At 34.1% G+C, this 16,478-nt stretch overlaps 1 protein-coding gene across 3 annotated transcripts in view; it reads right to left on the bottom strand.

The window, feature by feature from the left end:
• The window catches only part of LOC149779392 (integrin alpha-PS2-like), a 305,876-nt gene that overhangs the window by 116,083 nt on the left and 173,315 nt on the right, over window positions 1-16,478 (bottom strand). For all 3 annotated transcript variants that reach the window (XR_016415642.1, XM_089940054.1, XM_089940053.1), the window contains exons 14-17: window positions 15,105-15,202; window positions 13,141-13,231; window positions 8,216-8,261; window positions 868-972 (exon numbers count right to left, since the gene is read on the bottom strand). Coding sequence is in view for 2 of the 3 variants with exons in the window: in XM_089940054.1 (XP_089796180.1) it covers window positions 868-972; window positions 8,216-8,261; window positions 13,141-13,231; window positions 15,105-15,202 (340 nt within the window). In the remaining variant the exon portion in view is untranslated. The remainder of the gene's footprint in view (window positions 1-867; window positions 973-8,215; window positions 8,262-13,140; window positions 13,232-15,104; window positions 15,203-16,478) is intronic.

The following is a 16,478-nucleotide window of genomic DNA, read 5'->3' on the forward strand; positions in this document are numbered from 1 at the left end:
CTTCAGGTTACTGTTGTATTTGCCAACCAACCATGCTGACAATGTGAATCAGTTTTAATTTGTAGATCGTTGCTCATTTCAGAAGAACCAATCAACCATAGATTTTAATCACCTGGATAAAATTTCTGTATTTATCATGGAAAATATCACTGTTGCATATGTGGAAACATTTCTCAGTGTCCTTGAACTCTCACAGATTCATCAATGTCATCAGGTTAACTTACAAAAACTCCAAATGTTTGGATCTGCTGATTGATCAACAATAATAGAACATCTCAGAAATAGTAAATAATATATCTGAATAACATGCTAGGTCATGACGCAGCAGTAAAAATGTCAAACTTAAAATTCTAAGAACAAAATATTCCAAAGAGGACAATATGAATTGTTTATAATCAATCATTCGAAAATATAATTAAATTATGATCGGTTGTTTAATTTAAGGTTGTTTAATTTACTGACCATTCTTCATTTATTTGATTAATCATCACACAACATACAATAGCTAAAATACAATAATTTTAAACTTGGGAGTATACAAAGTATTACATGTCAGATAACTGATTTGAGAGTTTTTTAGAGCATGGTAATAACTCATTAAAGCTAATAAGTGGTGAGCCTGCATATTGTGCCCCAATTCAAAGTATTACTATAAATTGTGTGACCTTGATCCACAAAGTTGAAGTTAGCAAGTGTGTCAAAGAAAAAGTGGTTTCTTGCTATGTAATGAGATATCTCAAGTATACACAGCTTCCAATAAATGGTTATGGATATATAAGTAACTAAAAAGCTTGCTCTAAAGACTATAAAAAAGTCTGTTATGACTGTGATCTTGAGATTAAGAAAGGGACAAATGACTGTACTTACCAAGTAACTTTGGTGCCATTAATGAGGGTGCACGTCCTGTGATCTAAAGTGATGTTCATAGGGTCAATTCTTAAACTAGCTGCAACTCTCACAACAGGACGACTCCTGGAAATGGTGTAAATCAACAACCACACTAACATTAATATAGTATTGGAATCTTCAAAAAGCACTGACCCCAGATCTGTTCTTGTATAATAAGCCCGCAAATATCATGTTCTTCCCTACTTTGTAATGTTTCAGCAAATATTAAGGTCTACCCTTTTCAATATTGTACAAACAGATATCAGGATCTACCTTGCTGTGTAATGTGCCAGCAAATATTAAGGTCTACCCTTTTCATTATTGTACAAACATATATCAGGATCTACCTTGCTGTGTAATGTGCCAGCAAATATTAAGGTCTACCCTTTTCATTATTGTACAAACATATATCAGGATCTACCTTACTGTATAATGTGCCAGCAAATGTTAAGGTCTACCCTTTTCAATATTGTACAAACAGATATCAGGATCTACCTTGCTGTGTAATGTGCCAGCAAATATTAAGGTCTACCCTTTTCAATATTGTACAAACAGATATCAGGATCTACCTTGTTGTGTAATGTGCCAGCAGATATCGGAGACTACATTGCTACATACTGTGCAGGCAGATATCAGGGTCTGTTTGCTTGATATCTGGTATATTATTCAGCAACATACCTGGGTCAGTACTCTTTGCATATGTGTGCAAATAGGAAAGATGTCTTCATGAGGTTCAGAGAGAACCTTGACAAAAATTTCAAAGAGGAAGCAACTGAACTATAGTGATGGAAAAAAGTTAAACTTATGTTACAAATATTTAATCTGACATAATAATGTTTGTAGAAGACATATCTTAATATTTTACATGACCTGATAATGTCTGTAGAAGACTCATCTTAATATTTTATCTGACATGATAATGTCTGTAGACTCATCTTAATATTTTATCTAACATGATAATGTCTGTAGACTCATCTTAATATTTTATCTGACATAATAATGTCTGTAGAAGACATATCTTAATATTTTTTCTGACATAATAATGCCTGTAGACTCATATTAATATTTTATTTGACATGATGTCTGTAGAAGGCTCATCTTAATATTTTATTTGACATGATAATATCTGTAGAAGAATCATCTTAATATTTTATCTGACATAAAATGTCTGTAGAAGACTCATCTTAATATTTTATCTGACATGATAATGCATGCAGAAGACACATCTTAATATTTTATGTGACATGATAATGCATGTAGAAGACACATCTTAATATTTTATCTGACATAAAATGTCTGTAGAAGACTCATCTTAATATTTTATGTGACATGATAATGCATGCAGAAGACTCATCTTAATATTTTACCTGACATGATAATGCATGTAGAAGACTCATCTTAATATTTTACCTGACATGATAATGCATGTAGAAGACTCATCTTAATATTTTATGTGACATGATAATGCATGTAGAAGACTCATCTTAATATTTTACCTGACATGATAATGCATGTAGAAGACTCATCTTAATATTTTATGTGACATGATAATGCATGTAGAAGACTCATCTTAATATTTTACCTGACATGATAATGCATGTAGAAGACTCATCTTAATATTTTATCTGACATGATAATGCATGTAGAAGACTCATCTTAATATTTTACCTGACATGATAATGCAAGTAGAAGACATCTTAATATTTTATCTGACATAATAATGTCTGTAGACTCATCTAAATATTTTATCTGACATGATAATGTCTGTAGACTCATCTTAATATTTTATCTGACATAATAATGTCTGTAGATGACATATCTTAATATTTTTTCTGACATAATAATACCTGTAGACTCATCTTAATATTTTATTTGACATGATGTCTGTAGAAGACTCATCCTAATATTTTATTTGACATGATAATATCTGTAGAAGAATCATCTTAATAATTTATCTGACATAATACTGTCTGTAGAAGACTCATCTTAATATTTTATCTGACATGATGTCTGTAGACTCATCTTAATATAAGACTCATCTTAATATTTTATCTGACATTATGTCTGTAGACGACACATCTTAATATTTTATTTGACATGATAATATCTGTAGAAGAATCATCTTAATATTTTATCTGACATAAATGTCTGTAGAAGACACATCTTAATATTTTATCTGATATGACAATGTCTGTAGACTCACCTTAATATTTTATCTGACATAATAATGTCTGTAGAAGACTCATCTTAATATTGTATCTTACATGATAATGTCTGTAGAAGACTCATCTTAATATTTTATCTGACATGATAATGTCTGTAGAAGACTCATCTTAATAGTTTATCTGACATGATGTCTGTAGAAGACTCATCTTAATATGTTATCTGAGATGATAATGTCTGTAGAAGACTCATCTTAGTATTTTATCTGACATGATAATGTCTGTAGAAGACTCATCTTAATATTTTATCTGACATGATAATGTCTGTAGAAGACTCATCTTAATATTTTATCTGACATGATAATGTCTGCAGAAGACTCATCTTAATATTTTATCTGACATGATAATGTCTGTAGAAGACTCATCTTAATATTTTATCTGACATGATAATGTCTGTAGAAGACATAGCATAATATTTATTTCAATCTAGGTGACCTGGAAAAAATATCTCAAGTAAATAGGAACTTAAAACTGTCTGACTTGAAAAGTTCAAAATAATACATATTGAGTTGACAGCAATGAAACAGCTTAGGTTTCACTTGGAAAATTCTGTATCATAGATGCCAACCAATGAAGGTTTCTAGCATGAAACTTAGGTTTCACTTGGAAAATTCTGTATCAGAGAATCATAGATGCCAACCAATGAAGATTTCTAGCATCAAACTTAGGTTTCACTTGGAAATTTCTGTATCATAGATGTCAACCAATGAAGATTTCTAGCTTCAAGCTTAGGTTTCACTTGGAAAATTCTGTATCATAGATACCAACCAATGAAGATTTCTAGCTTCAAGCTTAGGTTTCACTTGGAAAATTCTGTATCATAGATGCCAACCGATGAAGATTTCTAGCATCAAGCTTAGGTTTCACTTGGAAAATTCTGTATCAGAGAATCATAGATGCCAACCAATGAAGATTTCTAGCATCAAGCTTAGGTTTCACTTGGAAAATTCTGTATCAGAGATGCCAACCAATGAAGATTTCTAGCATCAAGCTTAGGCTTCACTTGGAAAATTCTGTATCATAGATGCCAACCAATGAAGATTTCTAGCATGAAGCTTAGGTTTCACTTGGAAAATTCTGTATCAGAGAATCATAGATGCCAACCAATGAAGATTTCTAGCTTCAAGCTTAGGTTTCACTTGGAAAATTCTGTATCACTGATGTCAACCAATGAAGATTTCTAGCATGAAGCTTAGGTTTCACTTGGAAAATTCTGTATCAGAGATGCCAACCAATGAAGATTTCTAGCTTCAAGCTTAGGTTTGACTTGGAAAATTCTGTATCAGAGAATCATAGATGCCAACCAGTGAAGATTTCTAGCTTCAAGCTTAGGTTTCACTTGGAAAATTCTGTATCATTGATGTCAACCAATGAAGATTTCTAGCATGAAGCTTAGGTTTCACTTGGAAAATTCTGTATCAGAGATGCCAACCAATGAAGATTTCTAGCATGAAGCTTAGGTTTCACTTGGAAAATTCTGTATCATAGATACCAACCAATGAAGATTTCTAGCATCAAGCTTAGGTTTCACTTGGAAAATTCTGTATCATAGATACCAACCAATGAAGATTTCTAGCATGAAGCTTAGGTTTCACTTGGAAAATTCTGTATCAGAGAATCATAGATGCCAACCAATGAAGATTTCTAGCTTCAAGCTTAGGTTTCACTTGGAAAATTCTGTATCACTGATGTCAACCAATGAAGATTTCTAGCATGAAGCTTAGGTTTCACTTGGAAAATTCTGTATCATAGATGCCAACCAATGAAGATTTCTAGCATCAAGCTTAGGTTTCACTTGGAAAATTCTGTATCAGAGAATCATAGATGCCAACCAATGAAGATTTCTAGCTTCAAGCTTAGGTTTCACTTGGAAAATTCTGTATCATAGATACCAACCAATGAAGATTTCTAGCTTCAAGCTTAGGTTTCACTTGGAAAATTCTGTATCAGAGATGCCAACCAATGAAGATTTCAAGCATGAAGCTTAGGTTTCACTTGGAAAATTCTGTATCAGAGTTGCCAACCAATGAAGATTTCTAGCATGAAGCTTAGGTTTCACCTGGAAAATTCTGTATCAGAGAATCATAGATGCCAACCAATGAAGATTTCTAGCTTCAAGCTTAGGTTTCACTTGGAAAATTCTGTATCATTGATGTCAACTAATGAAGATTTCTAGCATGAAGCTTAGGTTTCACTTGGAAAATTCTGTATCAGAGAATCATAGATGCCAACCAATGAAGATTTCTAGCTTCAAGCTTAGGTTTCACTTGGAAAATTCTGTATCACTGATGTCAACCAATGAAGATTTCTAGCATGAAGCTTAGGTTTCACTTGGAAAATTCTGTATCAGAGATGCCAACCAATGAAGATTTCTAGCATGAAGCTTAGGTTTCACTTGGAAAATTCTGTATCATAGATACCAACCAATGAAGATTTCTAGCATCAAGCTTAGGTTTCACTTGGAAAATTCTGTATCATAGATGCCAACCAATGAAGATTTCTAGCATCAAGCTTAGGTTTCACTTGGAAAATTCTGTATCAGAGAATCATAGATGCCAACCAATGAAGATTTCTAGCTTCAAGCTTAGGTTTCACTTGGAAAATTCTGTATCATTGATGTCAACTAATGAAGATTTCTATCATGAAGCTTAGGTTTCACTTGGAAAATTCTGTATCAGAGAATCATAGATGCCAACTAATGAAGATTTCTAGCTTCAAGCTTAGGTTTCACTTGGAAAATTCTGTATCACTGATGTCAACCAATGAAGATTTCTAGCATGAAGCTTAGGTTTCACTTGGAAAATTCTGTATCAGAGATGCCAACCAATGAAGATTTCTAGCATGAAGCTTAGGTTTCACTTGGAAAATTATGTATCATAGATACCAACCAATGAAGATTTCTAGCATCAAGCTTAGGTTTGACTTGGAAAATTCTGTATCATAGATGTCAACCAATGAAGATTTCTAGCATGAAGCTTAGGTTTCACTTGGAAAATTCTGTATCACTGATGTCAACCAATGAAGATTTCTAGCATGAAGCTTAGGTTTCACTTGGAAAATTCTGTATCAGAGATGCCAACCAATGAAGATTTCTAGCATGAAGCTTAGGTTTCACTTGGAAAATTCTGTATCATAGATACCAACCAATGAAGATTTCTAGCTTCAAGCTTAGGTTTCACTTGGAAAATTCTGTATCATTGATGTCAACCAATGAAGATTTCTAGCATCAAGCTTAGGTTTCACTTGGAAAATTCTGTATCAGAGAATCATAGATGCCAACCAATGAAGATTTCTAGCTTCAAGCTTAGGTTTCACTTGGAAAATTCTGTATCAGAGATGCCAACCAATGAAGATTTCTAGCATGAAGCTTAGGTTTCACTTGGAAAATTCTGTATGAGTTGCCAACCAATGAAGATTTCTAGCATGAAGCTTAGGTTTCACTTGGAAAATTCTGTATCAGAGAATCATAGATGCCAACCAATGAAGATTTCTAGCTTCAAGCTTAGGTTTCACTTGGAAAATTCTGTATCATTGATGTCAACTAATGAAGATTTCTAGCATGAAGCTTAGGTTTCACTTGGAAAATTCTGTATCAGAGAATCATAGATGCCAACCAATGAAGATTTCTAGCTTCAAGCTTAGGTTTCACTTGGAAAATTCGGTATCACTGTTGTCAACCAATGAAGATTTCTAGCATGAAGCTTAGGTTTCACTTGGAAAATTCTGTATCAGAGATGCCAACCAATGAAGATTTCTAGCATGAAGCTTAGGTTTCACTTGGAAAATTCTGTATCAGAGAATCATAGATGCCAACCAATGAAGATTTCTAGCTTCAAGCTTAGGTTTCACTTGGAAAATTCTGTATCATAGATGTCAACCAATGAAGATTTCAAGCATGAAGCTTAGGTTTCACTTGGAAAATTCTGTATCAGAGTTGCCAACCAATGAAGATTTCTAGCATGAAGCTTAGGTTTCACTTGGAAAATTCTGTATCAGAGATGCCAACCAATGAAGATTTCTAGCATCAGCTTTTTAAAATCAAGGCAGTTGCCAAAATAGATAACACATTCATTCAAAGTAAAAACAACTTGTGTACATATTGCATCTGCCTATGAGCCAGTACATACTTGTACAAAACTAGTAACAATTCAGGTAGTCAGTAATAATTTAGGTACATAGTAACAATTAAGGTTTAATTAGACTAAAAGGTTTACTCATCGCTCTAATTCCAAAAATATAAATTCCTTCAATATTGATGGCAATAATGCAAACAAACCATAAATGTTAGTTTTCTTCATGAATTTTCTTCCTCTTCCTTTTCTCTGTATCTATGCTGCCATTCTTCACTGTTTATTCTATTCATCTGGTTTCTTGCATTGTACAATCCATTTTCTTTCACTTTAGGAAACTACTCTTTATGTACCAGTCTATAATACAAGTGCTGATGTGTGATTTTTTCTTACGTGTATCCACATAAAATTCATTATAAAAATCTAGATTTTCTGGAATTTCATCAATATAATATGGAATGTAGAATTTTCAATAAATATTTGTAATCACTGTACAAAATCCAGAAAAAGTTAGCATCTCTGCTGTATTAATATATTTTTACCAAGTTCAGATCTGACATGAAAATACTGTAGATACTGTTTGCAATTTTCTAATATTTTGTATCATTTCATGATGTTAATATGTTTGATTTGTGACCAAGTTTCATACATCTTGAAAACTTAGCCATATGGATAAAACTTCCACACATGATAGTTTAGAAATTTTAGATAATACTATAATGCTGAATAACTTATGATCATGAACAAATTTTACACAAATAACATTGAAAGATTAAAGTGTCTGCGGTATCCTGCAAAGTTAGTAAAGTTCTCTGACCAACTCAAATGAATGAAAACATGGATCCAGACCAATCACAGAAAATTCAATAACCAGATTTAACTGCAATGATCATATTTTGGCTATTGGTTCTAAAGTCTGTAATTTAAATGTCCATTCAGTAAGCCTTATAGTAACTTGCAGGTCTGTCTCATTGTCTAATATCAAATCAATTCACTTTATGTACATAAAATGGCATGTGTATTTGCTTGTCTTACCTCAAAAATATTGCCTTGGCAGAATTTTGAGCCCCAATTAAAAGATCTGAAAAGATAAATTAGTTACAGTTGTCACTTTATTCTTTGCACAGAATTTGAAACACACTAGATTTGAAATATGCCATGGTTATCAAAGGATTTGTTCATGGAACATAAGTAGAACTTTTTTAAGCCAGTCAGTTACACCTGTGCATGTGACCAGGAATGGATGTCAAAAAATTTCTATTTAGAGGTGTGTTCACTACCAGAGTAAAAGAAAGATGTACTAGCTCAGTAAATACTCCTGTTATACCTCAACCCTCTCTTTAACATACAATGCTTCAGTTGACACAGCTTGCATAAGATCTTTTGATAATAAAGACATAACACAGGGGAGAAGAGGGTAACCACAGCAGCCATATTGGATGTAAGATTGACATGATTCCATTTAGGACCAACAAGATATCACAAAAAACTTTTGCTTAAAAGTGCATGACCATCCATTCTGGAAGTGTAGCTATAACAAGATTTTCAAGATGACCATCATGGCAGCTATTTTGGATGCAAAATTGGCTACATTTACATTTAGGACCAACCAGATATCACAAAAGCCTTTTAGTGAAAATTCCATGTCAATATGATTTTCTGTTTAGGAGGATTAGTGATAAAATTTTCATAATGACTGCCATGGTGGCCATATTGGATATCAGGTCATCATCAGTTTCATTTAGGAACAAACTGACATCATGTCTTTTAGTGAACACCTAATGTTGATATAACCATCTGCTCAGGAGATGTAGCAATAACGATTTTCAAAATGGCCATTGTAGCAGTCATACTGGATGTCAAAGCATGGCAATCCTGCAAGTAGTTTAGGAGGCTTAATGATAACAAATCTGTGCTAATGGCTCAAAGGATGAGAGACAAGAAGCCATTCTGCCAGGTCTTCTGGTCTATGACCAGAGAGTAAAACAAACAATTGTGTGAGCAAAGGGATTTATTTGTGCATTTTCAGATGATGACTATAATATTTACAAAGTTTCATGACAATCCATCAATAACTGTGACATGAGTTGCAGGAACAGAAATGTGTCATACACCACATTAAGCTATAAAAGGGTCAAGAACTCTAACAAACACAGTCACTCAAAGCGACTGATGCCATACTGACTGAAAAGAATTCCCTTTAATCCACAATAAGACAATGTCTTTTCCTGAACTGCTGATTGCTGATAACATTTCATATCTTTCAGCAATAAAAAATTTTCAAGATGGATGTTGTTACTGTTGTTGTTGTTATAGGGTTTAACGCCATTTTTCAGCACAAGATAGGCTATACATGGCGGCCAGTATTAATGGTGGAGGAAGAACCGGGAAAACCCTGGAAAGAACCACTGACCCATGAGAAGCTACCGGCAAGCTTTCTCACATATCCACGTTTGCCAAGCCTGAGACTCAAACCCACGCAGACAGAGGTGAGATGGCAGTGATCCGTGACGGAGAGCGCTTTAGACCACTCGGCCACTTGGGGCCTCCCCAAGATGGATGTAAAGTTGGCATTTATGCCCAATTAAACATTGTAACAGGTCTTTTATTGAAAACTCATGTTGATAGGATCATCCTTTTGTAAAAATAACAAGTCATCCATTCAAAAGTGGTAGCAATATTATGAATTTCAAGAAGGCCATTGTCAAGGCAATAATGGATATAAGATTGGCACCATTTTCATTTAAGATTAAACAAAGGGCAATAACTCTAGCATAAATTGCAGGCACAAAGTGAGTTTTAGATCTGCACATCTTCATGCGATGAACATAACATTTATGTTTCAAGGCAATCTATCAGAAACTGCAGGAATAGTCACACTAACAAAAGTGTGTCATATACATTATGCTAAATAACAAAACTGGCCATAACTCAAAAAACCTTGTGACTTATGACCATAATATTTACCAAGATTCATGGAAATCCATTAAAAACCTGAGATTAGTTGCACAAACAAGATTATGTCATACACAGCATTCTGCAATATTTCAAAAATGGAAATACCTTGAAACAAAATTGTTGGAGCAATGTGATTTGTTGATATGTACACAGTGTTACTATTTACCATGTTTCATTGTAATCCATCAAAAATTATGGACTGGATGTGCAAATATAAACTGCAACAAGAAAAATGGGCAATAACTCTAAATTATTTGTGGCAGCAAAATGATATGTTGATATGTGCATGTTTAGCAGATGACCATAATATTTACAAGGTTTTATGGCAATCCATAAAGAAATATGTGATGTGCAGCTAGCTACACTAATCAGTGCCAGATGGAAGGATGGATGGATGGACTGACAAAAGGATTACTATATATCCTGGCTCTATACTGCATGGATATAACTAGCCAGATTAGATACTGACTGCAAATGTAGTCAGCCCAAAAGAAATGTCAAATGCTGTGGATAGAAGGCTACTTTGATAAATATGACTTATCATTAGGTTAGGACTTGCTGATTTGCCACCACAATAAATGTACATGCAGACATTAGATTATATAATGTTTATTATATGACTGATATAAAGTGAATGACACAGACCCTGACTTTATATATCTATTATATTATGCAATGACATTATTAATATGAAGTAAATAACAGATCTGGATCTATAATGTTATGTAATGGCAGACCCAAGTCAATAATATTATGTAATAATAAATCTAGATTATATTATATTATGACTGATCTGTATTTATAATTTGTAATGGTAGATATGGGTCAACAATGTTACATAATGACAAAGCTTGGCCTACTATATTATGCTATCCCTTTACCTCATTGGGTGTATGACTTTTTAGCCCTTCATACACATGTAGCAAAGTTACCCAGTGCAGTGCTCTATAAATAGAACACCTGTTACCTATTAACCCTTTACCTCATACAACCGTCTTTGGACGCCTCTACAAAAGTCGCATCGAAGCGACTTTTGACGCTTCTACAAAAGTCCCATAGAAGCACCTTTTTACATCTGCTGTAAACAACGGCCATTTTAAGCCGGTTTTCGTAGCGCCACCTTCGGGGAAAACCCCTTATTAGATACTACATTCATTTCTGTGAATGACAATTACGTCAGATCACGTGGTCACTGTTTATGTACTGGTCGATATCTGCTATTTAAAGTAACTGGGTCGTAATCTCCACTCTCCAAAATGGCGGTCGCAGATTTCATTCAGTACTTACGAAGTTTTCATGATTAGAATCACAACTATGAAAGATTCAATAACCTAGGTAAAGGCTCTGATATTGATATAGGCTGCAATTAGTTTTTATAAATTATCAAATTTAGGTGACTTAGTGATGTAGACACAGATGAAAAACTTGTAAATTTCGAGTATGAGAAATGGCAGCTCTACGGTTGTTCACACGGCCTCACTGACATGACGGTGAACGAATTCTCTCCAGATTTTAAAGCACATAACAAATTCTTCCGTGATAAATAATTACACAGCTATAACAATCGGACTTTACTCTTAAATTGTTCCACATGTAATAGATGTGTACCAAAAATGTAAAATGGTTAAAATTGCTGTTAAACGTAACATACACTACATTGCTTAATAGTTCACAGGCAAGCTATGTGTATGCGGTCGACTAGGTAACCTGTGTTCTATGTATAGCGAGCTGCACTTTGTCACTATGCTCTATGAGGTAAAGGGTTAAACTCCATACACAGGCCTGCCTGTTAAATGTTAAGCAGTGTAGTGTATGTTACCTTTAGCAGCAATTCTAACCATTTTACATTTTTGGTACACATCTATTATGTGTGGAAAAATTTAAGAGTAAAGTCCAATCGTTATAGCTGTGTAATTATTTTCACGGAATTTTTTTTTATGTGCTTTAAAATCTTGAGAGAACTCATTCACCATCAAGTCAGTGAAGCCATGTGACCAACCATAGCTGCCATTTCCCACACTCGAAATTTACAAGTTCTTTGTCTGCGTCATCATCACTAAGTCATCTGAATTTGATAATTTATAAAAACTAATTGCTGCCTACATCAATATCAGAGCCTTTACATAAGTTATTGAAGCTTTCATAGTTGTGATTCTAATCGTGAAAACTTCTTAAGTACTGAATGAAATCTGCGACCTCCATTTTGGAGAGTGGAGAATATGATCCAGTTACTTTAAATAGCAGATTTCTACCAAAGCATAAACAGCAACCACATGATCTGACAAAATGGTCATTCACAGAAATGAATGTAGTATCTAATAGGGGTTTTTCCCCTGAAGGTGGTACTACGAAAACCTGCTCAAAATGGCTGATGTTTACAGCAGGAATCAAAATGTGCTTGTATGCGAATCGGGTAGAGGCGTCCAAAGGCACTTGTATGCGAATGGAGTTGAGGCATCCAAAGGCACTTGCATTAGGTAAAGGGTTATGACAGACATGGGTTTGTTATATTATGTTATATTATGCAGTGAGAGAGTTGGGTCTATAGCAATATGCAATGATATATTTGAGTCCAAAATATCATGCAATGACATGTCTGTATATCTATTATTATGCAGTAGTAGATCTATAATAAATGACAGATATGAGTCTATAATATTACGTGATGGCAGATCATTGTCATTAAGTATACACTGACATATCTGGGTTTGTAACATGTAATGACAGATCTGAGTCTATAACATGTGATGATAGATCATGGTCATTAAGTATACACTGACATATCTGGGTTTGTTACATGTAATGACAGATCTGAGTCTATAATATTACGTGATGAAAGATCATGGTCATTAAGAATACACTGACATATCTGGGTTTGTAACATGTAATGACAGATCTGAGTCTATAATATTATGTGATGACAGATCTGGGTGTTAAATATTCAATTTTCGATGCATGTAAATCACGGGTTAATTGGAGAGCAAAATGTCAGATTTTCTTACCTGGATACCTATTTTCATCCATATCTATACCTCCGGACAAAGACCATCCAAATGTTGTAAGGCCTGTCAATGCTGCCTCTGCTTCTATTGCCTTGAGAGAAATGTACAACTATTATACAAAATGAGAGTGTAATAATCATCCATACATAATGGGCAGCCCACTCAACAGAAGGACCGAGACCTAACATGAAATGATGGAACATCAGATCTGGTTATGCTCTTTGTACTTGATGTACATTACAAAAGGATAAACAATGCCCATGTTTGAGTTATCATTTGAGCATTTGACATTCTCTATTTTTGTAAATAGGATCAATACAGTCTAATTGGCCTGAGGGGGAATCTAATATATAGCCTAATACAGTCTGATTAGCATGAGAGGGCACCTGATCTTGTCTGGTACAGTCTGATTAGCATGAGAGCGAACCTAATCTATAGCCTAGTACAGTCTAACTAGCCTGAGAGGCAACCTGATCTATAGCCTAGTAGTCTAATTAGCCTGAGAGGGCACCTGATATAAAGTCTATTACAGTCTAATTAGCATGACAGGGAACCTGATCTACAGTCTAGTACAGTCTGATTAGCATGAGAAGCAACCTGATCTATAGCATAGTACAGTCTAACTAGCCTGAGAGGCAACCTGATTAGCCTGAGAGGGCACCTGATCTACAGTCTAGTACAGTCTAATTAGCCTGAGAGGGCACTTGATTTATAGCCTAGTAGTCTAAATGGCATGAGAGGGAACCAGTTCTATGGCTATAGTACAGTCTCCCAGGCATGAGAGGGAACTTCATCTATAGTGCAGTTCTTTTCCAAGTCAAGACAAAACAGAAATCCACAAGGAGTGGTAGATCTCTGATGGGGTTGAAACAGAAATCCACAATGACTGGAAGATTTCTATCGAGTCAAAATAGAAATCCACAAGGAGTGGTAGAACTCTGATGGGGTCAAAATAGAAATCCAAAAGGTGTGGTAGAACTCTGATGGGGTCAAAATAGAAATCCACAAGGAGTGGTAGAACTCTGATGGGGTCAAAATAGAAATCCACAAGAAGTGGTAGAACTCTGATGGGGTCGAAATAGAAATCCACAAGGAGTGGTAGAACTCTGATGGAGCCAAAATAGTCGCTGCTGCATTTGACTGAATTTTGACACCATCCTGAAACTTAATGAACCATGAGTGTGACAATACTTTGCCACAAAAGCAAATTTCTTCAGATTTCTCAACTCCAATAACAGAAAAAACCAACTTTGTCCACTTTTAGAAATGGCAACAGACAGTAGCAAAATGCAGAGAATTCTGGATAAATACATGCAATGAATAAACCATACGGCTACTTATATTATTCACTTATGAAATGGGGGAAAACTATGTCTGCCACACATCTAAAGATAACATGTTTATTATTAACTTGGGCATCATTTACTGCGTATAACAAGTAACATTTACTGTGTATAACAAGTAACATTTACTGTGTATAATAAATAACATTTACTGTGTATAACAAGTAACATTTACTATGTATAACATTTACTGTGTATAACAAGTAACATTTACTGTGTGTAACATTTACTGTGTATAAAAAGACAATTGTCATGTAAGTATGACCAACTGCAAATACATATTTTCTTAATGAAAAAGAAAGATTTACATATCAAGTTACATTACTTTATAAGCAATATTATTTGAGAAACAGAGCAAAAAGCAAAATTTAATGCAGATCACTGGAGCATGAAATTCTAGTTACAGTGACAAAATTTATCCAGTCTAATTCTCATGATGCACCTACACATCAAGTAACATGACTACACAAGAAATAGTATCTGAGAAGCTGAGCTAAATTTAAATATTAACCAGTCTTAATGCAATACAAACAGATAGACTGACAGACACAATCAAATAAAAGCCTTGGAGTGGATGTGTCCAAACATCTGAATATGACATTCAATTAATGACTATACTACCTGCTGAACGTCAGTAATAATTCCCTCAACTGAGCCATGATAAATATAAACTGCTCCTCTGCCATCTTTTCCACCATATGGAGCTCCAACTGCCAGATCTTAAAATAGACAGACAGGCAAAACATATTCACATTCTACTAAATCATAAATGATTAGAAATAGTTACTCAAATTAAATGTACTCAAGTTAAATTTACAATTGCATATAGGTGAATATTTTGCCAATTAGTGACTTTTTTATTTACTGTACATATTTGCTTGCAAGTCAAAAGTCAAGTTCAACTATAAAACGGCAAAGACCCTGAATTGCTGTCATGTAATATGCTGGCAGATCAGGATTTATTGTGATTGTGTTACTGATTACTCCTAACAAACTGCATAGACCCAGATCTGCTAGTGCATTATGCAATGCAAATCTGGGTCAATGCAGTATGAAGTTAGACTTTACTTATAAATGAGAATATATGGTAACCATTCTACACTCCATATTTGCTGAATTTACTTAATTAGTAAATAATAAAGTGAAGCAAAATCATTATGATTAACATTAATTAGCTTAATTTCCAATTTTTATTACCTTGAAAAAAAATTAAAGCACTATCTGTAAAAAAACTTAAATAAAATATAAATTATTCCTTTAAACACTGCACTGCCCACCAGGAGTCTCATTAACATTAATTCTTTGGTAGTTTTATCCTATCAAAATCATAGTCTGTTAAGACTGTAGGTATGAGGTATATTTTCTGTTGGGCTGCAAGTGATGATTAATGCTATGAACCTTAAAATCATTGACATCTACGATTCAAACACTGATAATTATGTAAACATTAGTACTTTCAATTATAGAGATTTGTAGATCTCTTGGTATATTTACCACCATGGCGCTCAAAAGAATACCTGATAAGTAATGCAAATTGCATACATGTCTATAGGACCCAACATCTCCCAACAAGTATGGCAAACTAAATTCTATGCTGACATTGTTAGCCTCACTTGTAAAGCTTAATGAGCTCGTTTGGCTTTGTAGGGACAATTACAGCTGTGTCAGTGTCATATCATATGTAACTGAAAAGCAGTATTCTACTAAATTCTGACAACAGTATATCCCAACTAGTGGCTTTGATAGTACTGATGTACATAATATCACATTCAAATCTTGAAAAGCTGTAGAGATTGCAAAAGAGTTCAAAACTAAATATTTAGATCAAGTAGGTCTTTGATCAAGAAGGCCTTTGATCAAGATGGCCTTTGATCAAGTAGGTCTTTGATCAAGTAGGCCTTGATAGTTATACTTTAAAAAGCTTAACATTAGAAAATTATTGGTAATAAACCAATAACATACATGCAACCCAGTGATATGTATAAGCATAATTAT

Source organism: Sinohyriopsis cumingii, chromosome 17, assembly GCF_028554795.1.
Source record: "Sinohyriopsis cumingii isolate HCF-2022 chromosome 17, ASM2855479v2, whole genome shotgun sequence".
Taxonomy (NCBI): domain Eukaryota; kingdom Metazoa; phylum Mollusca; class Bivalvia; order Unionida; family Unionidae; genus Sinohyriopsis; species Sinohyriopsis cumingii.